The 23,470-nt window shown below is 41.4% G+C and overlaps 1 protein-coding gene and 1 pseudogene across 1 annotated transcript in view; both read right to left on the reverse strand.

Moving 5' to 3' along the window:
* Positions 1-23,470, reverse strand: part of carm1 (coactivator-associated arginine methyltransferase 1) — a 175,304-nt gene that overhangs the window by 79,134 nt on the left and 72,700 nt on the right. Inside the window, exons 8-11 of the mRNA XM_037689301.1 lie at positions 19,579-19,660; positions 19,348-19,433; positions 19,186-19,275; positions 18,970-19,107 (exon numbers count right to left, since the gene is read on the reverse strand). Of these exons, the coding sequence (XP_037545229.1) occupies positions 18,970-19,107; positions 19,186-19,275; positions 19,348-19,433; positions 19,579-19,660 (396 nt within the window). The remainder of the gene's footprint in view (positions 1-18,969; positions 19,108-19,185; positions 19,276-19,347; positions 19,434-19,578; positions 19,661-23,470) is intronic.
* LOC119421429 lies at positions 14,464-16,036 on the reverse strand (annotated as a pseudogene).

Here is a 23,470-nt window from a genome sequence, read left to right on the forward strand (position 1 = left end):
TAAAACAATTAAAGACCTGAAATATTTCAGTTGGTGTGCAATGAATCTGAAATATATGAAAGTTTCATTTTTATCATTACATTATGGAAAATAATGACCTTTATCACAATATGCTCATTTTTTGAGAAGGACCTGCATACCTTGAGTTCATTAAACCAAACGGTCATATTTTGGTGTTTTTAGGGGAGTCTCAGTACTTTGTAGTAGAGCCCGACCGATATGGGAATTTTGGGTTAGGGTTAGGGCTGGGCGATATAGACCAAAATGAATATCGCAGTATTTTAAGATAAATCACAATATACGATATATATCCTGATATTATTTTCTTTCCTTAAAGTAATAAAAATATGCAGGCACATTTATTAACAATAATAAAATGGGCGGCTGTGGCTGAATGGTTAAAGCAGTCAACATCCAATGCAGGAGTTGGGGGTTTGAATCCACCAGCAGTCACATGCCCAAGTGTCCCTGGGCAAGACACTGAACCCCTCATAGCCTACGATGTGTGTCCCATCAGTGTATGAATGTGATCTAAAGCTCTGATTAGTCTCTTTAGAATGATTCGTTCAATTAGCTTTGTAGAGATCTAGTATAGAGCTGTATGAATGGGTCAATGAGGCACAGATTGTTGTAAAGAACTTTGAGTATCTTGAAATAAGATAGAAAGGTGCTATATAAGTGCAGTCCATTTACCATTTAACAACAGCTGTAACTGTACAAAATAAATGTCTAAAAAATAAACTAGCTACATATATTAAAGTTTGTTTTTTAGACATGTATTTAAATATATTAAATAATAATCCTCACCAGCTGTACCGGCTTCACGATGTTAGTAAGAGTGTGTGAAGCAGCAGTGGGGGCTGCGTGAAGTTGGCAGCGAGATGGGCAGAAAAAGATGAACTACTGTACATATATCTAAATAAGTTAATTCTGGTCCTCTGGACATTCAAAAAACAAAAAGTAAAACAACAAAAAAAATGTAGAAATGTTTCGTCTTTCATCAGAAAGACTTCCTCAGTCTGAGGTGCTGTTTTCAGCTCAGTCTCTTAAATAGCACCTTCTCAGAGTGGATCAACCAGTTTTGCTGCTAACAACCAAAACCAGCTGATCACATGCTCAAGAAGGACCATCAGCCTAACAATGGATCATTAGCACCTGATGGCTGTTTACTATTCAAAGGGGGTTGAGTGATACTAGCAATCACAGCATTGTAAGAGGGGGACAGTTGAACCCGGAGGCTCCACCCCTGTTTAATGATGGACGGTTTCTTTTCACAAAGATGGCCTCCTTTACTCCTCTCTCAAACCATCGTTCCTCTCTATCCAGGATGTGCACATCTTCATCCCTGAAAGAGTGACCACTGGCCTGGAGATGAGTGTAGACCGCAGAGTCCTGGCCTGATGATGTTGATCTTCTGTGCTGGTCCATCCTTTTGGCCAGTGGCTGTTTTGTTTCCCCGATGTAAGACTGATCACCCTCCTGACACTGAACAGCATACACAACATTACTCTGTTTGTGCTGGGGGACTGGATCTTTGGGAAGAACCAGTCTTTAATGTATTTTGGGGTTTAAAAGCCACTGGGACGTTATGTTTAGAAAATAAACGTCTCAGTTTCTCTGATACTCCCTCAACATATGGAATGACCACTGGTCTGGGTCTGGGTTCCTCCTTTTCACCAGTTGGCTGACTGGAGTCCTGTTTGGGTTTCTTCTCTGCTTTCAGGTAGGCCCAGTTAGGATATCCACATTGCTCTAGAGCCTGTCTTGTGTGGGATTTCTCCTTCTGCCTGGCTCCTGAGCTAGTGGGGACGCTGTCTGCTCTGTGGTACAGAGTCCTGATGACTCCTAACCATTATACCTTCAAAATGAACAAAATACCAGTAAATATCTACCGGTAAGCTTAATCACTGGACATTAAAGTGCCAAACACCTAAGTAACTGAAATTAATAAAAAATTATATACCGGGAAATATTACAAAAAAGTCGTAACGGGATCATGTGACTGGAAGTGAAATACCGTAGTTCGGATAAATGTGGTAAATGTTCATTAAATCACTGGTAATACCACTGATTGTTATTTTTAAACAGTTTTGGTATCAGCTGCCGTTTTAAAATCTGCCTTTACTTTCTAAATTATCTTATCTTAAATAAACATGATGGGATTTCTCTTCAGCGCTAATGAGGAGTGGGGGGAGTAAGGGGGAACAGCACCCCTCCCTCTCCCCTGCTCAGTTTCATGCATGAGATGAGCTTAAATGAGATACTGGTATTTAAACACATTTACTGTAGACAAAGATTCTTTTTAAATTTTGATTTAAATATGTACCAGTCTTGACTGACTGCTTTAAAATAAAATCTTGACTTCGCTGAGCTCACTTGGGGGGAGGAACAGCCCCTGTTGTTGTCTCCGCTCCATTTAATGTTCGGATGTGAGCTTAAAGTTACCCTAGATCTGTGTATTTAAACACACATGTACAGTACACAGAAAAATGTCACAGAGTAAGAATTTTAAAACTTATTAAAATATGTACAGACTTGACTATGGTACTCGAGACTACTTCCGCAGAGCTGAGCTGGAGGAGGGACAGCTTTAAGCCTTTCCTCGTGGTCGGGAGGGAGTTGCTGAAACAAAGTTGTCCTCACCCTGATGGAAAGTCCTTTACGTCTCATAAATCTGACACCACGATGGCCCACATTAAAATTTTCAATGTTGTTTTTGGTGGCGATTGTTTTCGATTTCAGTCGAATCTGCACGGTGGAAATACCTCGGCCGTCTGCTCTCTGTGAGTCTTCCAGAATGTTTTCAAGTTCGAGCAATCTGCCTTTTTTTCCTCTGAAAGCTTTTGTTGTTGTTGTTGTTTTGTTTTTTGCATTGAGTCAGTTCTTCACTCTGCCATCTCCAGCACCTGATCATCGACTCGTTGATGGGGAGTTTACATGCGGCAGTCCTGTTTCCTATTATGACAGCCAGATCAATAGCTTTTAATTTGAAAGCTGCATCATAAGAAATCCCCCTCCTCCGGTGCCGGCCCTCTTCCTTGTCGACAGTCATGTCCAACTGGTTCAAAACCAACAAAGTCCATGTTTAATAATCCAGGTATACAATCCAACAATTTTCAGTCAGGTCATCTGGACAGTTTTTTTCTTTTTTTTTCTGAAACGTTTCACCTTCCATCCAGAAGGCTTCATCAATCAAGGAAACACACAACACAAAACTGACTCTTCCCCCAACAGCTTATTCCAAAGTGGAACAAACCAGTTATGTTGGTGCTAAATGTTCTCTTTGGCACGCCCCCTCCTCCGAAGCTGGCCCTCTTCCTCGTCGACAGTCATGTCAAACTAGTTCAATGAAAATTGTTGGATTATATACCTAGCTGAGCTGTTCGGGGGAAGAATCAGTTTTGTTTGTGTGTGTTTCCTTGACTGATGAAGCCTTCTGGATGGAAGGTGAAACATTTAAACACACACACAAAAAAAAAGAAACTGTCCAGAAGTCCTGACTGAAAATTGCTGGATTGTATACCTAGATTATTGCACATGGATTTTGTTGGTTTTGAACCAGTTGGACATAACTGTCAACGAGGAAGAGGGCTGGCACCGGAGGAGGGGGCGTGCCAAAGAGAACATCTTAGTACTAATATAACTGGTTTGTTCCACTTTGGAATAAGCTGTTGGGAGAAGAATCAGTTTTGTTTGTGTGTTTCCTTGACTGATGAAGCCTTCTGGATGGAAGGTGAAACATTTCAACACACACACAAAAAAAAAAGAAACTGTCCAGAAGTCCTGACTGAAAATTGCTGGATTGTATACCTAGATTATTGCACATGGATTTTGTTGGTTTTGAACCAGTTGGACATAACTGTCAATGAGGAAGAGGGCTGGCACCGGAGGAGGGGGCGTGCCAAAGAGAACATCTTAGTACTAATATAACTGGTTTGTTCCACTTTGGAATAAGCTGTTGGGAGAAGAATTAATTTTGTGGTGTGTGTTTCCTTGACTGATGAAGACTTCTGGATGGAAGGTGAAACGTTTCTTCACCAAAAAAAAAAAAAAAAAAAAGAAACTGTCCAGATGACCTGACTGAAAATTGTTGGGTTGTATACCTGGATTATTGAGCATGGACTTTGATGGTTTTGAACCAGTTTGACATGACTGTAGATGAGGAAGAGGGCCGGCACTGGAGGAGGGGGCGTGCCAAAGTGACCATCTTAGCACCAACATAACTGTTTTGTTCCACTTTGGAGTAAGCTCTTAGGGGAAGAATCAGTTTTGTGTTGTGTGTTTTTTTGACTGACGAAGCCTTCCGGATGGAAGGTGAAACATTTCAGCACAAAAAAAAAAAACCTAAAGAAACTGTCCAGATGATCTGACTGAAAATTGTTGGATTAAATGAGGCATATTTTTGCTAATGTTAAATCTATTGACTAATGTTGGATTTAATATTTTATACCTTTTTATAATTCCTATCAAGCACTCAAATGTCAGGTCATATAAAGTGTGTGTGTGTCTTTCTTCCAAGGTTGAACTATGTTTATAGAAAGTGTTTGCTAATTCTAACTAGTTGACCTTTAAATATAATCTCATAGTAGCTAAAGATAATTTTACAAGTTCACATTTGATAAATTACAAGCAATCAAATCAGGCCAGAGAGCAGACTGATTAACATAAATAAAGCTAGAACAGCTCTTTAATTTAGACAGTATAGTTTGACTAAGTAAAATCAAATTAAGAGTATAACCATGATCCAAATAAAACCACGAACATAAGTTAGATAATATAATTATTCCTAGAAATAAACAACTATTTCAAATCAGTGTTATCACTAAGGTATAATCACGTTAAACAAACAGTGTTAACGGTTTTAAACGCAGACACAGAAACTAAGATGAATCTGCCTTAAAAACAGAATCAGACCTCCAACAGATATTGAAGTAACACCCAGGAGGTAGGTAATAATTAATAGTTATTAATTATTACGCATAAACAATTTAGACACGAATCATTTTATATCCCTAAAGTATAATAGCAAGTTAAACTTTAAACAAAAGCCTATTTCAGTGAACCAAAACTTATCTGAAATATAGACGTAACGTCCTTGAGGGGGCGGGCTAAGTCGTAACCATAGCGACAGAAGCTGAACCAATCAGGAAGCTAGCCTTCTCAAACGGGGAAAAAAGGCCGGGAATGACGCACGCGCACTGAGCATTTTCAGGGAGGCACGCACGAGGCGGTTTGTTCTTAATGCTCCATTTATATGCATGTATCTTATTAATGTAACTGTTTGTCTCTGAATATCTGTAACCCATGTTGTGTCAAATAAATCTTTTATACGAAGGGCGACGCCTCCGCCGTTTTGAACACGACGTGGTATTCTATCCACAACACTAATCATAGTGGCTACCTGGTAGGGTGTGTTATCTGTAAGTTGTGTGAGAAAAAAAACCCTATTTAGGGCTCAATGCAAGTTTGTTAACGATATAAGCAGAGCAACAGACTGATGGCATGAGCTGAAACACATTTATTTATTGCTGTACTTCCATCCTGACTTAAATGAGATATTTAGGGTGAATATTTCAAGTGTAAATGTTTTTACATGAGTTAGTAGAATTTCTTTTCTTCTTGCTACTGCTGTTTATGATGTTAAAAACTGGGTTTAATCTGCATTTATTACTATTGTCATATTTGTTTATAGCTAAGAAATCAAGACTAAATAATACAATAATAAATAACTCAAACTTTTACATTATCTATCTTAATTACCGTAATTGCCGTTGTATAAGCCGCTACTTTTTGTTTCACACTTTGTACCCCACGGCTTATATGAAGTAGCGTCTTTATTTATGGTTTTTTTTGTTGTTGTAATTTTCAAAATTCACATTTATTTTATTTTGAAAGCCTTCCTGCCATCTCCCACTAGTTTCTTGCCACTGACTAACATTTTCCTTTGACAAGGCTGGATGGTCATAGCTCCCAGCATGCCGCCCCTCATGGGGGCAGGCGTTTGTGACACAGAGACAATGCCCTCAGGTAATCAGATGTACAGCGACTAGCTCACGGTTTCAAATTCCTACCATAACTCCACCTACTCTGTCATCATGTGACCAGAAGTCTAACCTTAAAGACCAATGAGATACTGTCATTGAACCATCCTCCAAGATACACATGCATTAACGAGGCTTCCTGTTTACAGTAAACAAAAGGTAAAAAAACTCACACAATTTTTCAGATTCAAATTCTCACGTTTTTTTGAGCCTCTTCAATTTTGACACTGAAGAAAAGGACTTTCATGGTTTCAATGCACAGGAGGATGAAGAGCAGAGCGATGAGTGACTTCTGGTTGACCATTGGTACTTTTTTAATCTTTTATTTTTAACCGTGTTAAAGCTGTTCCCCATCTCCTTGGTCACGACGTGGGCTCTGCTGAGCGGAAGTGCTCTAAGCAGTCAAGTCTGTACATATTTTAAGTAAAGTTTTTAATTTTTTTCTGTGTGACTTCTGTGTACAGTACGTATGTGTTTAAATACAGAGATCTCATTTTAAGCTCACATCCGAACATTAAACAGAGCAGAGACAATGAACTGGAGGGGCTGTTCCCACTTCCTCCCGCTCATGTGAGCTCAGTGGAGAAATTGTCAGATTTATTTTTAAAGCACTCAGTCAAGACCGGTACATATTTAAACAGGGTATATGCAGGAATAATGAAGTTAATTTCAATACCTTTTCAAGACTTTTTCAAGACCTTCCAAAATAAATTCAAGACCTTATCGTCACTTTGTTTTATTAAGCAACAAATCTTTGATTTACAAAACTGCTGTTGTTTTCAATTAAATCCGTGAATCTCAAACCTACAACAGAACTGAGATACAGTGGATAGAAAAAAATTCAAAAGAAGAAACTGAACCACGACTAGGTTTAAGAAAATATAGCTTAGGTTACAACAAGACTCGTAGTTATTTTAAAGTAACTTGGTTGAACAATGGCAAATAATAAACACAGTAATCATTACATGTGCCTCAGTGCAGTTGCTTTGCATTCCAGCAACTCTTCAGTTTGCACCAGCTCACTGAGTTTTTCTTTACGTCTCCTTCTCAAGACAATGGACTTGGTGATCAGTTGGGCCATTAAAGAACCTGACTTTCCCTCTGCCTGCTCTGCCAACTGATCTGCATCTTTTTGCAGAGAATCGCACACCTCTTGTAGAAGTTTTCTCTTTTTTTTCAGCTCTTCTAACTCAGCTCCAGCTGCTTTCCTCTTAAGGCTCTGTGTGGAAGTTTCTTTCTTCTTTCGTTGCTGTTCCAGGTAAATCCTGTACTTTGACCTTGCAGAGGCAACAGAAGCCAGCAGCTCCTTGGTCAGAGGTACCTGCAGAACACCCCCACAGACACTGACCTTGTCGCAGATCAACCTCAACCTTGGTTGGTTCAGGCACACGGTTAGCTGGAAGCGCTGTCGCTGGTGGAGCACAGAAACTGCTGATAGACATCTGCGTTTTGCGGCTAGCTGCACTTTTGTGGCTAGCTCCAGTCATATGGGACTTCAAGGCGTTTATGCCCATCGAGGCTACGCTCATCTTTTTTTTACAAAATGTACAATAAGCCTCGCGGTTATTCTCGGCGACAGGCCTCAGCCATTCTTGAAAATCAGGCATCTCCAACCAGGAGTCCGAAAACTTGCATTTACCCATTGTTCTCACGGTCTCGCGGCAACTTACTCGAACACACAGACTCAAAGCAGCCGCGCATGCGCACAAGATAGGCCTAGCCGTTAAGGCTGTTGTAACCTGACACTCTAAATTTGTGCGAAGCAGTTTCCGAATCCTCCGCGGTGAGGAAAACAAATATTAGTCATACATACTTTTTGCTGTCAAATTATTTAAAGCTAGAATAACAGCAAAAAAAATAATACCTCATCAAATCTCTTTCAAGACTTTTTAATACTTTTCAAGACCCTTAATTTTCCCAAATTTGATTTATCAACTTTTAATAACTTTCAAGACCCCGCGGACACTCTGTTAAATCAAAGTTTAATAAAAAAAATTCTGTTTCAGTAAATATGTTTAAATACTAGTATCTCATTTAAGCTTATCTCACGCATGAAATTGAGTGGTGGAGATGGGGGGAGGGCTGTTCTCCCTTACTCCCTCCACTGCTCATTAGCGCTGAGTAGAAATCCCACGTAGGCCACCGTACAACAAGCTAGTTATCCAGCTCCCTTTATCTAAATGGAGCCTGTTAGCATGGAGGAGGGGGACAGCATGATTCATCCCGCTGCTTCGTCTTTAAAAATCATTTCAGATCCTACGATGTTCTGGGGGAACACAGAGCATAACAAAAGCACGGTTGTTTACAAGAAGCATAAAATAAAATTACGGTACAGTATTTTGGAAATACAACAAAATGCACGGAAGATGAAAGTGAAGCAGCCGACCAGTGAACTCTGCAACAAACTTCCAGTCTTCTCCAAAGGCTGTGAAGAGTTCCCTCTCCATCTCCTGCTGCATCACAAAGGATTTATGAGCAGACAGCTCAGTGGAAAATGAGGGGTTTAGGTTTATTGTTAATATGCTGGCTCCAACGTACGTTATTCCTTCACATAACTTTTTTTTGCAATAAAGCATCTCTACAACGTCACCATGAAACAAGGGATGGGAGAAGCTGCTGCAGATCAAAGGTAACTGTTATTTCTTATACTAAAACTTAGACAAGTTATACAACAAACTTAATGTAATTTGTCTTTTTAACAGGTAGAAGAGGACAGATGAGACACATCACTTGGAGCCAGTTCTAAATGATACAGTTTACGGTTCATAAATTATAGTTCAGAAGTTTTTGTGCAGGTTTGCACAGGTTTTGAAATTTTGTTAAATATTTACTAAATATGAATCAATATGGTTAAGACTGAAGTCTGTATATTTCATATTAGGTTAAGTTTTGAAAATATAGCAAATGTAAGAACAATATGATAAAAAACTGTGAAGTCTGTATTTTATGTTGAATTAAAGGTTAATGTAGTATAGACTGAAGTCGGTTTACTTTTGTATTTTTTAGGCCCGAGCAGCGAAGCGCTGCTAAGGCCTATTGTAATCACTCTGTTCAGGCCCGAGCTGCAATTTTTTCCGCCAAATGAATTGGCGTTTTGGGGGCCTTAGCATATCCCAAAAGTCACCAAATTTGGCAGATGCATCAGGACTGGTGCAAAATTACGTCTTTTAAGGGCATGGCAAAAATCGCAACAGAAACGGCTCAAGAGCGCAACCTAGAAATTTACAAAATACCCTCCGCATTAACCTTAGTTTATCGTAGAAGCATGAAATGTGGTACGCTTGTCCAATTCCCCAAGATGCACAGAAAACCCTCTGGCTCCAACGTTGTACGATAAACAGGAAGTCGGCCATTTTGGAATGCCTGCTCAATTTTCACACCTTTTTGGCGATTTACAGCCTCCACATTTGAACAAACTCCTACTAGGGATTTTGCTCAATCGGTTTCAAACTTGGCCATTTTGGTCAAAAGGCATGTGGACAAAAAGTTATCTAAACGGTTCATTTCAGATTCAGAGCATGTTGAAGGGGCGGGACCAGACCTCAAAGTTTGACATCTCGCCATTAAAAATGAAACACTAATAGCTCCTACAGTAAAACAGTCTGAGACATAAAACCTTCAGTGATTGATCCACATCCGGTCCCCTGCAAGACTGAATGGTCAAATCATGACATAACTTAAGCCACGCCCCCTGACAACAGGAAGTATAAAGTTTTACCTTGAACAGTCCCTATCTGACCCCTGTCACCTGATCAGCATGATAGTGTGTCCAGTGACCAAAGACATGTTGGTGTAATTTGCTTTCCAACACTGACAGTTTTGGGTGGAGCATGTGGGCGGCGTGGCGAAGTAAGACGTAACGCCGTCGCCATACGTTTGCCTCTAAATTCCACAGTTTTGAACTGAGGTGCACCAAAATCAGTTTGATCGATCATTATCTACCCCTTGAACAGGAAGCCATGATAAGTGGCCAATAGCTTCCACAGCGCCCCCTAGAATATTTTAAAACCTCAGCCCCAAGCCATTTTTGGACCGATAAATCTGAAACTTGGTTAACATCTGTATCTTCTCAGGAACTATGAAAAAGTCTCCTGGAGCCCTGGTCCAAAACCAACAGGAAGTCGGACATTTCGGGTCAAAGGATAATTTTTGGGTGTTTCTAATTGAGAATTTTAACGAACTCCTCCTAGGAATTTTGAAGGATTGCCTTCAAACTTGGTTAATATGCCCTTAACACATTGAAGAGTAAAAGTTAGCTAAAGCTTGTGTTTTCCTTTATGTTAAAGGGGCGTGGCCAGGTCTCAAAGTTTCGCTTCACAACATAAATTTCCAAACACTAACTTTCACAATGAAAGACCGAAATGCACCAAACTTGGCATGAGTCATCCCTGTTGGATGCCCGACGATCCACTGTGGTCATATTTTGACGTGATCAAAGCACCGCACCCTCGGAACAGGAAGTCTCTTTTTAACTTGGAACGCTCCCTCTTTGACACCACTGACCTAATCAGGATGATCCTGTGTTAGAAGACAGATAATATGGTCTGACTTGATTTAAAGCGCAAACCGTTTTTGCTCCGAGGATGTGGGCTTGGCGGCGTGGCAAATTCAAAAGTGACGCCATTGCAATACGTTTGGCTGTAAATTGCACAGATTTCAGCCGAGGTGCACCAAAATCACTATGATCTATCATTATCCGCCCCTTGAACAAGTATACATGGCCAATAGCCTCCACAGCGCCACCTATATTATTCCTATAGTTATAGTTCAGTGATACATGGTATGGAGGCTGAACAGCTGCAGAAAGAAAAGCTTTGCAGAGAGTGGTGAAGGCTGCACAGAAGTCTGTCAGAGTCAGTCTTCCCACCATCACAGACATCTACACCTCCAGATGCAGGAAGAGGGCCACCTGCATCATGAAGGACCCCACTCACCCAGCACACACACTTCTTGCCCCACTCCCCTCAGGAAGGAGGTTGAGGAGCATTAAGTGTAGAACCATTAGACTGAGGAACAGCTTCTATCCTAAGGCTGTTAGACTCATGAATCTCTAACCAGAATAATCACTGTGAAAAAAATCACATCATTTTGCTGCTGATCTGTTTCATTGTTGATGTGTTCATGCGTGCTCATCTGCTCACACAGACTCATGTTCGTGCTGATGTTCAATGTTTTATGTTATGAGTGCTTAGTGTATATTTAGTTGATATTTTTCTTAGTTCATATCTTAGATGTTATTACCGTTTTTCTTTTACATTTTATTGTTGGATGTAACTGGGACACTGTGTACATAATTTTGCTCCACCACATGTACCACATGAGGTGCGAATGACAAAGAAACTCTGACTCTCTCTGATACAAGATCAGAGCCGCACCAGATTTATTGTGCGTCATCAGTGAGCATTTCTAGACACATTGGCGTTGTTGTTTAACATTTGACTCAAGTGCGCCACCTAATCATTCAAACTGTTATATCATCCGATCTGCACCAGATATTTGGTGCGTGATCAGTGAGCACTTTTATTCAGTTAAATTTGAGCTCTTGAATTCCAGCTTCTCTCATAACCAAAGCAAGCACTTAGATGAAAGGGAGAGAAGGATGGCGTGAAAGAGACAGATGAACTCAGGTCAAAGGAAAAAAACGAGGGGGAAAAAGACATTGAAGAGATGGTGACGAAAGAGTAAAGACTAAGCTAGTATGTTTTTTTTTTGTTTTGTACTAGGAACCAAAATACTCAAAATTAGAAAATAATCGTATCATGGATACCTGTTCAAGGGTTGGATAATGATTGATCAAAGTGATTTTGGTGCACCTCGGCTGAAATCTGTGCAATTTAGAGCCAAACGTATTGTAACGGCGTCACTTCTTAATTTGCCATGGCACCATGCCCACCTCCTCCATCAAAAATGGTTTGTGCTTTAAAGCAAGTCAGACCAACTTGTTAAATGTCTTCTAACACAGGATCATCCTGATTAGGTCAAGGGTGTCAGAGAGGAAGCATTCCATGTAAAAAAAAAAAGTGACTTCCTGTTCTGAGGAGGCGGGGCTTTCATGACCTCAGAATATGACAACAGTGAATCGTCGGGCATCCCACAGGGTTGACTCATGCCAAGTTTGTTGGAATTCAGTCTTTCAATGTGAAAGTTATAGCGTTTTGAAATTTATGGCGTGAAGCGCAAGTTTGAGGCCTGGCCATGCCCCTTTAATATATACGAAAATGCAAGCTTTAGATAACTTTTACTCTCCAATGTCTTAAGGGCATATCAACCACATTTTAAGGCAATCCTTCCAAATCCCTAGGAGGAGTTTGTTAAAATTTGCAATTACAAATGCCCAAAAATGACACTTTGATCCAAAATGGCCGACTTTGTGTTGAGTTTGTACCACGGCTCCAAGAGACTTTTTCATAGGTCCTAAGAAGATACATATGTGCACCAATTTTCAGAATTATCGGTCCAAAAATGGCTTGGGGCTGAAGTTTTAAAATATTCTACGGGGCGCTGTGGAGACTATTGGCCACTTATCATGGCTTCTTGTTCAAGGAGTGGATAATGATCAATCAGTGATTTTGGTGAACCTCAGCTCAAATCTGTGCAATTTAGAACCAAACGTATGGTGACGGCGTAACGTCTTACTTCGCCATGCCGCCCACATGCTCCACCCAAAAGTGTCAGTGTTGTATAGCAAGTTACACCAACATGTCTTTGGTCACTGGACACACTATCATGCTGATTAGATCACAGGGGTCAGATAGGGACCATTCCACATAAAACTTTACACTTCCTGTTGTCAGGGGGCGTGGCTTAAGTGATGTCATGATTTGACCGTTCAGTCTTGCAGGGGACCGGATGTAGATCAATCACTGAAGGTTTGATGTCTCAGACAGTTTTCATGTAGGAGCTATTAGCGTTTTGTTTTTCATGGCGAGATGTCAAACTTTGAGGTCTGGCCTCGCCCCTTCAGAATGCTCCGAAACGCACCGTTTAGAAAACTTTGCGTCCCCTATGCCCTTTGACCAAAATGGCAAAGTTTGAAACCGATTGAGCAAAATCCCTAGGAGTTTGTTCAAATGTGGAGGCTGTAAACCGCCAAAAAGGTGTGAAATTTGGGACAGCATTCCAAAATGGCCGACTTCCTGTTTATCGTACAACGTTGGAGCCACACGGTTTTCTGTGCATCTTGGGGAATTTACCAAGTGTATCAAATTTCATGCATGGCATTCCAAAATGGCCACCTTCCTGTTTATCATACGGCGCTGGTGCCAGGGGGTTTTCTGTGCACCTTGGGGAATTGACCAAGTATACCAAATTTCATGCTTCAACGACAAACAAAAGTTAATGCGGAGGGCATTTTGAAAATTTTCAGGTGGCGCTCTTGAGCAGTTTCTTTTGAGATTTTTGCCACGCCCTTCAAAGACGTAATTTTTCACCAGTTCTGATGCGTCCGCATATTTTGGTGAGGTTTGGGATATGTTAAGGCCCCCAAAAGGCCAATTCATTTGACGGAAAAATTGCTTGGGTCTAATAATGAACTGAGCGATTACAATAGGCCTTCGCAGTGCTTCGCTGCTCGGACCTAATAAAACAGTAAGAAAAAGTTACAGGGGAAAAAAAAAGCAGCGGTGTACCAGGATGCTGTATCCATGGAAACCTCACATGCATGTCTTGAACGCTTCTGCTCCGTTTTGCCGTTTCACAAGTCCACATACACAAACACACATGTTTCGAGTGTGTGCATCCATATTCCTAGTGAGTGTGCACCTCTGAGGGGGCTGTGAAAGGGTAGCTAGCTGGAGGAAACGGGGAGTGGAAAAAAGAGGCAGGGAGGAGCAAGAGGGAGCATGGATCCTTAACTTCTCACTCCTTTAGTCCCTTGATCTCCTGTCCTTCCCTTCTTTCATAGTGCTGAGTAAAGTCTGTCTCCCACATCACAGCTCCAGTCATCCTCTGTCCAACTGTGCCACTGTGTATATGTTTGTGTAATGTGTATATAAATATATATCCATAAGCAATTCCATATCTGTGGAAACCTTGGTTTTGGCAGGGGTTGAAAACTGACCAAGTTTGTAGGAAGGAGATAAAAACAAAAAAAGGAGCTTGTGACTTATAACAGGCCTATGTTAATATTGTCATTAGTTTACTTTATAAAACATAAATTAGTAGTAAAAGGTGAATTTCCTGGGAGAGTTGCATTGATTCTGTAGTAGGGGATCCTTGTTGGCATTGACCTGTGTGTATGTCACGGTACCGGTGGGTTACGGGCACAAGCGAAAATGGGCGCAGCGGAGGCGGGAATGGGAACTGAGTGGGAGATGGACAGAGATGACAAGAAGGAGAAAAGATGGGTGCCTGTGCATGACAGATGCCATCATCATCCAATCGGGCCTGGATTTCCTCCAAGAAAAAGGGTCTCAGAGGGCGCCACTTGTTATCTAGAAATGTAAGTGTAGGTGCGAGAAGGAGACCGTCCCTCTGACTGGCCATTCATTGAGACGTTCAGGAAGTCCCAGATCATAATGGTGTTGTTGTGAGAACTGCTGATGATCTGAAACTCGTCAAACTGCAGGCGGAATATGCGGCCAGAGTGCTCCACTACTGTGCATACATAATGTACTGGCAGAGGCCCGTGGGTCAAGCGCTGCCTGCAGGTCCCACACTTTTATCTTGCCATCGTAGGCACCGTTGATGATCCTTTTGTTGTCAAAGCGAATGCAGTGCACCAACTCCTCGTGACCTTCCAGCACCCGCAAACAGGCGCCACACTATGTCCCATAACCGTATTGTGTTGTCAGATGAACCACTGACTACCAGACGATCTCTATATTGTAAACAGGCAATCCCTCTCTTATGACCATTTAGTGCGTACAAACTCACAGGTGCTGGTGCTCCATACCTTGATGGTGCGGTCCCCTGAGGCGGACACAATATATTTGTTATCAAAGTCAACCATGTTGAGGACAGCGTGGTGTCCCACAAGGACACGACACAAGCTGATGTCAGTTGGCGAGGCTATGTCCCAGACTGCAATTGAACGGTCCTTAGAGCAGGTGACCATCAGACCATTTGCAAACCGCAGGTGAAGAACTGCCTGATTGTGATGAATCAGTGTGTTCAGTAGCTCACCCGTCATCACCTCCCACACCCTGACAGTTGAGTCAGAAGACCCAGTACAATGACCCTCTTGTCGTAGTGGAGACACAATACTGAGCCTGTGTGATTTGTCAGTACCTTTAGACATTCCAGTGTCTGCTTATCCCAGATCTTGATTGAGTTGTCCCTAAGGCCACTGATGATCTTGTCATCATCATATTGAAGACCTTTACTGTTTTCTGAGTGACACTGAATCCTCTGCAAGTTGTGTTTGCCACATTGCCAATTAGCCTCAATTGTCTCTATGCCTTGAATGATCTTAGGATAAAGAGTGTGATAGTAAGAATTGGGTGGGATTTCTGATGTGCGGTTTTTGAAAAGATATTTCTCCCACTGGTATCTTTCAGACAGGCCTTTCCAAAGAGGGTCAGTTCAGACCATACGCTCAATGAGCTTTTTCCACAGCATTCCCTCAGAAATTAACCTCTGCCACTCTTTACACACCAACTCTGCCACACACAGTAAACGTGCATCTAGAAAAGACAGGATGTTCTCTGCAATGTGATCCAGGCCCTGGGCTGGCAATGCAGTGATAAAATCCCTCTGCAGCATGGATTTGAGGTAGGAGTTGATGTGACTGTGCTGGTAGTGGCACATACGGGAAATCAGGCGTTCGACCAACTCAACCTGGTCAGCCTCCGACCACTGGTCAAACAGGGCGATGCAATGTTCCTTCTCCTTCTCATAATTTCCTTCTGATGGACGCTTGCGAGACCCCACGACCGGGCTGTTACTAAGCTTCAGAACTGTATTCTTCTTTGACAACAGATCGTCCACTAAATTCTGTGACTCATTCCTGATGTGTTCATCAGTTTCACTGTTTTGTCTTCCATCTCTGGCTCCATGTTGATGATCCCCCATGAAACTCGCTGTGAAAATGGAAACCCAGCCATGCGTCGGCGGCCCGTAAATTCAGAGAATGAATCGAACTGTGACACCAAAAATCGGAATCGAATCGCCAGACACAAAGATTTGCACTCCTATTTCCCAACATATAATTTTTAAATAATTTCAGTTACATAGGTGTTTGGCACTGTTCTGTCCAATGATTATGCTTATATATTTATTTTGTTCATTTTCAAGGTATAATGGTTGTAACCATGTGTCAGACCGCCAAGCTTTATGTGTACTTATGAACATCATTCGGTCTGAGTGTATGTTGAAAAGCAAGCCATAGTCTGTGAACGCCATCAAGTGGCTGATTATTGTACTAAAACAAGAAACTGCACTAATTGAGCTGGGCACACTTTCATTTATTGAACAGTGGATGCCCGCAGCTTAATTTTATTTATTTATGTACAAAATTATGATTTAATTTATATTTACTTTTCCTCCCAGGCTCTCATTGAGGTGGCAGCTTCCGTTTCTCCTCCCCCGTTTTTTTCCTTCTTCCTGCTCTGCTCTCTGTGTGTCTGTAGCGCCTGGGTCTCATCTCCCGAACATAAATTAATAAGATTATGGATTTGGTATCGTGGGCGTTCAACTCTATTGATAAGATTTTTTCATCAAAACGACAAGGTCCTGGAGAACCGGCGTGTCCAGCTGAGACTCACGCTGTGGGGTACATCATGGATTCATGGGGAGTGTGGCAGATGATGTGTCTGTCAGTCCTGTCTCAGGAGGATGTCGAAGACGTTTACATATTTGGACTTATGATAGCAGGGACTCTGCTTTTGGCATCGGCGGGGCTCTGTTTTATCGACTTTTGAAGCAGACAGCGGCAGCAGTTTTGGCCATGGAAAAGCTTCCGAGTCAGCGTGAAGGTCTGGTCCTCGCTGTGGGAACTTTAAATCATCTGGTTTACGAGCTTAACCATAAGGTGGCGATTGAGAATCGCACACCACCTGCGGCTTCTGGGACTCGTCAGCGTGGTGGGTTCGACCTTGAAGGAGACTCATAGCATGGATCAGTGGAATGGAATCCCACAATTAGGCATTTTCGGAACCAGAACGCCCAGATGGACTCTAGGCTGAAGAAAAAAATCTGTCTGCCTGAAGAAAAAACAAAAATCAAGCTTATCTGAATCAGACTCCTGACGGCCTTGGAGATGGGCTGACTATCAAATTTCTCCTGAGACATGAGTACCCAAGGGCAAAAGCTTCATCTATTGTTGCACTGTCCTGTAGTTGCAGCTTAGTGCACTACGCCCTTCTTTCGGACGACTGTACATATATATTTGCGTTGTATCTCGGTGCAATTCCAATAAAGTTTATTCTGATTCTGATTTAATATGTGCGGCTTAGACACAGGTGCGTTTTGTAGTCCGACAATTACGGTACTCTATTTCTAACATAAAGATTCCATTCAGTTTTCCAATCCATAAAAATTTACAGTATTTCGATTTTTCTGTGCTGGTTAAAAATAATTTAGTGACAGAGGGTTTTAATTAAAGCATCCTCAAACCTCACACATAAATAAAAGCTTTAAATGCATAAATCAAATACAACTGACATACTAATGTTACTTTGATTGCAGCAGGTCATCAGAAAGTGTAACTACCCCTTAACAATATTACATAATTTTATAATATCCAATGAAGTATGCTCGAAAATTTATTAAAGCATAACAAACAAACAAATAATAAGTTTCTTCTTCTTCTTTTCAGTAAATGTCAGAGTCATATGTTGGACAGCTTCGTCCAAAGAGCTCCAGGATGTTGGTTGAGCAGCAGCTGAGTTCACAAACCGCATTTTAAATATGATCATCACAGACATGCAGCTGCTGTCCGTGGTGGAAGATGAAGATGATCTTCACTTTCAATCCACATTTATTTACTTCTCTTGTTTTTGCATTTTAGAAAGAAAAAAAAAGCAAGAGTTCTGCTATAACACAGACTTGAAACTAAAATGGAGGTTCAACATGTCATTACATTTTAAGCAATAAAATATTTTAAAAAGAGGAATTAAATGGGTTGTTTACTTAAATGTTCTTTTTCGTGTATTTGTATTACTCATGAAATGATTCATTACTGCAGAACCTGACAAATTATGTTTTTGATTACTCAATTAATAGCCAGAATAATCTATAGATTACTCGATTACTAAAATAATCGTTTACAACAGCCCTACTGGATACATTGTACAATTACGACTGGTTCCAGCATTTTATAGGTGGAAATGAGAAGTGTTTATATCGGCTGATAATGGGACCATTATTCCCAATACCGATAGGACCATAAACGAACGTCTATATAGGACAAAATTATCGGTCCTACTGATATATCGGTCGGGCTCTACTTTGTAGTTTTATACTGTGGACTGAAAAAGTTTGCGTGGAGGTACGCACATTGTCATGGCAGGTTAGAGGTGTTGGTGGATTGACACACACTTTCACATATTAATTTTGATACATCCCAACATGTGTGTGGAACATGAAGACAACCTTTCTGTGCATACACAATGTTCATACATGAAGGCCCTGGTTCTGTCAAGCCATCAAGGTTCAACAATTCAGACAATGAGCTGAGCCTTCTGATTATTGCCCATAGACAAAGGCAGAAAATGTTTTACCTGTGTGTTGTGACTCTGTTAGCAAAATATCTCAAAATTTCAGGAAATTATCATTGGATGTGCATGTACAACAAACTTTTGGAGCCAACACCCATTTAATATGGCCACCACAGGTATTCAATATTAACAAACACAAAAATGGTTAATTCTGTCTGCTTTACAGACATTGAGCTAAATGTTGGTTGAGCAGTAGCTGAGTCAGTCACAACACAGTTTATATTCAACGAGTAAACCTGGTGTTCAAGTGGAACAGAGCGTGAAGAATGCACCTCTTGTTGGCCACCAGCATGGCAGTGCCGGACAGAGTGTCCCCAGCCTTGGCAAAGAGGGGAGACTGCAGCAGACAGCGGACCTGGTACCAGTGGGTCAGGGGCTCTGTGGGTGCTGTGGACAGCCACACTGTCATCCTGGGGTTGAAGGTGAAGAAATGTGAACCACTCATCTTCATCAGTTTAAACGTGTCATGTGTCTGTTGGCAGACTTACACTGAGCCCATAAACGCCACATCAAACCAGAACGCCAGGCCGTGCACCAGGCCTGAGTGCATCATGTGGAACTTGAAGGGAATCTCTATCCTACAACCAGAATGTGTACGTTCATTAATGAAAAGGCACCAATAAACATCCGCCATGAGAATGTGTACACACCTGTAGAGATCCTCCTCTTTGGCCTCTAAGAAGTTCACTGTGTATTTGACTGATTTGGCCATCAGGATGCGAATATCAAACGTGTCCTGCAGGAGAAAGCACCACAAACACCACATCCAGTTTGCCCTGAACACAGCACTAAGCTTTACATACATCCACAAACACACCACCTTCATAAGCTGCACTGCATTAATATCTAATCCAAGTTAACAATGTGAAACAGGTAAGTACCACAATTGGCTGACGGAAATACTCGTCCACTGCAGCCCCCCGCAGAGCAGACAGGTCCACACCGTGGAAGGAGGGCTGATACCTAACAGCACACAGAGAAAGGCACACTCAGATCACAGCCGTTGGACTAAATTTCAATCAAAGCGTGTCAGGTGCATTTCATTAAGACGTCAGACAATGTCTCCTTTAAAGAGAAGCTAGATGTTTTCTAGTCCCAACACATAATGTGACACAGAGCTACAGCTTTGTTAGGAAGACTTGCAGCGACTCGATGAGGACTCACAGAGTCACGAGGCAGACCAGTCCTGTTCCAGGCCCAATAAGTGATAAACAAACATGGGCTGCTGGAAATACTTACAAATGTTTCAGTCAACCCTAATTGATGGTAGCAATGTTTACTAGGCTTAAAATGCTTGTTTTAATGTTTGTTCTGAAATAATGTTTTTCTTCAGATCATCAGTCTGAGCATTAAGTTAACATTAAGTTCAACTCGTCATTATTCGGATTAAGCCAACCTAAACATTAGAAATTAAGGGAAGTCTGCACCTGCTTTAGACTCCAACAAGATGAGGATTGAAGGCTTACAAAAGATAAATATCAGACTTTGAGTACTTCATGCTAGCTGGCAATAAAATAATGGTTTATGTTCTTTATTCTGGGCTCAATACTTGAGCAACTGATGGGCAGCCAGAAAAATACACCACAAGTTATTTATTAAGCTGCTAACTGAAGGTTGCTACATTTTCTATGAATAAATGTTTGAGGTAAAATATGTACCAGTATCTAGGCTCATGTTACAGACTACTATACCATTATACAAGCAGGGCGTCCCGCTCTGTCAACAAAACCGAGCGCCCTGTCTTAAGGCTCCAGTATACTGCCGCATACGTCCGTTCACGCGTACGTACTCGTGTACTGTACGCGGAGGGTTCAGACTTCGTACTCCAGCATACACCCCGATCAGCTGCAGAGCAGCTTCACAGACCAAGGGGCGTTTACCTTAGAGACAAATTGAGGTCGCCGATTGGTCATTTGCTGACACACCTACTGGATTGATTGACAGGTCAGAAAAAAGAAAAAAAAGCGAGCGCTGGCAGCCTCAGCTGCAGTGGTGTTCTGTGTTTATATGTTGTTAATAAAAAGATCTAATAAAAAATTAAAAAAAAAACAGGGAGCGCTGGCTCTGCAGTCCACACATCAGACCAGCCCACCAGGAAATCTCCAGACCCTCCCGCAGCCACGCTGGACCCGAGTTTAATTCGCTCGTGACAAATTCCTTCATTTCTCACCATTTCAGTCATGGCATCAACGGAGGAGGAAGAGATCACTAACTCTTGGCAAAAAAAACAAACAAAAGAAAAGGCCAGATCAGAGATGAAGAAGGGGAATTTAATACATTGGTGTCGCAAACAAAACAGTCCGTCGCTGGGCAGTTTATTGTGCGACACTGAGTGAGCGGTCGTAAAAATTTGAGCTTTGCACGGACATGCCCTGGGGGGTACGCACGTACCTCTGCGTACGTACGGCAGTATACTGGGGGCTTTACTGAATTGGACCCCCCCACCTCCTGCTAGAAAACTGACAGTACAAACAGTGCACAACACAAACGTGTCTTCATCAACCCCTCTGCCCAACAAAGATCACAGAGGACATACCTGCAAACTCAGAACGGATGAAAAGGGTGACAAATCTCACGCCACCCCCAACAAAGATTTTGTGATTTTTTTTTTTTTTTACATGTAAATTAAGCATTCTGGTGTAGTGAACCTAACCTGAAGTAATAAGCCTAAGGTCGAAACACTTGACCTTAAGAACCTTGTGGGACAGAAACTGTTATTTCATTGATCTGCATCCAGAAATACAGTTTGACCCATCCTGAGACTTTCTTTCTTGAATTAATCAAGTAGAAATGACAATTCTCTATGATCATTACTATTTTACAAATGTTTGATAATCAAATTGTGTTAGTTCACTCAATGTTTACAGGTTGAAGAGAACTACTCATTTTTATTTACATAAACAGTAAGTAATGATTTTTATTCCTCATTCAAAGAAGAAATCAGGGTAATATGCATTTCTTGATTTTTCTGTCTTCAATGAGCAAATTTGTAAGTATGTTAAGGTTTAAGTTTCGGTCAACTAAAAGTTTACTGAAAAGAAATGTCATGTTTAACTGTTACAGCAGATAATAAGAGTAGAGACTCCACGAAGTCTGAAGTTCTCCAATAATCTTTCTGTCTGTCACTAAAACAATCCTTGACTTTTCATAACACCTTACATCACAAACCACACCTCTTTTCTGGTCCATCGACCAATCAAAAAGCTCTCAAATGACCCGGAAGTCGACCCATTTAAATGTGGCAACTTCCCAGTCTAGCTGCTGCGCTCTAGATTGAGTTCAACATGGGAGTTTTCAGAGCTTGAAAGTTTTTCCTGGAGAAGAGTTCCAGACTTTAACTCTCTGAAGAGAGTTAAAGAGTTCAGAGTTCTTGGATGCTAACGCAGGCGTCCAGAATGCTTCTATTGGAATATAGAATGCAGGGACGATTTTGGGGATTATAACTTCTGTTTGGATAACCTCGCACGACTCTCGAAGTATTTTAGCTGCTCTCAACGGAGACGCTGAAAGAGTCAAAGGAAGGATTCTATACCGACGCTGACCTATCGTCAACCAGGTAAAAGTTCTACTTCGACCAAGCGTACCGTGAACAGCTGAGAACTGAAGGAGCGTGCACGTTTCTGGTCAAACAGATTAATTCCCTCACACATCTCTCTGTAAGATAAATCTCCATTTTCCATCTTAAACTCTCCTTTCTCCTAAAATCATTACAGATATTTTAGAAATATCTGAAGCAAAGTTCTCAATCACCGCCGTGTGATTGATGTCTGCTGTTTTGCTGAGAAGTGAGGACAATCTCCGTATTGTTCCAACTTTCTGTGAAACTAGCCATGTTATTGTTTTCATATTCTGCCAAATTAATGTAAATGTGTGATGTTAAACTTTGATTCTGCAAATAAATGACCGCATTCATTTTGATGGGTCAAAGGTAAATAACGTCTCTCGTTACATTTCTGTTAAACTCAATGCACGCATTTACACAGTCAGAAAAATGAAGAACCCGTCTTAAACAGTATGAATATATCCTGCATATGTCATACTACACTGGTATATTCCCAGGAAGAAAATTAAGGGAAAAAACAAGATGCTTCAGGTAAAAAATACATTTACTAACATATCCTAATTTAATGGTGACATACATAGGAAAGATGGTGTCAATTCAGTTTATTTCTATAGCACCAAGTCACAACAGAAGTCGACTCAGGGCACTGAACCGAAATATTCATATATATATAAAAATAAGTTAACACTATTTTTCTGAGGAGCAGACTGCTTTGAATTTGGGGGAGTTGGGGGAGTGGTGGCGCAGAGGTTAGAGAGGTGGGCTTGTGATCCGAAGATCGCCGGTTCACGCCCCGGCCCCGACAACATCAAAATTGTGGGTGGGGTAGGTGAAACACCCACACTTGCCCCCACCCTCATTCGCCCCACTCTGGGCCCATGAGCAAGGCCCTTAACCCCCACCATGTGCTCCCTAAACAGGTCTCTCTTGAAAATGAGTTCTCGTGGCTCAATGAGACTAACCTGGATAAATAAAGGCTAAATGAAAAAAAAAAAAAAAAAAAAAAATTTAACTCCATCGCAAAATAAAAAATAAATGAGCAGCAGTAGCAACAAGCCAACCAGAGAAACCAAATGTAGCAGAATGTTTTGCTAACAGCAAAAACTCATTTCTGAAATGTTTTGGACAAATATTTCAAGGGCCCACCCCCGCTGCTCGGCCATGCACCTCTTTCATGCCCATTGGCATCAAACACACTTGTAATGTGTGGG

The sequence above is a fragment of the Nematolebias whitei genome, chromosome 15 (genome assembly GCF_014905685.2).
Source record: "Nematolebias whitei isolate Nwh7 chromosome 15, NemWhi1, whole genome shotgun sequence".
NCBI classification, from domain to species: Eukaryota; Metazoa; Chordata; class Actinopteri; order Cyprinodontiformes; family Rivulidae; genus Nematolebias; species Nematolebias whitei.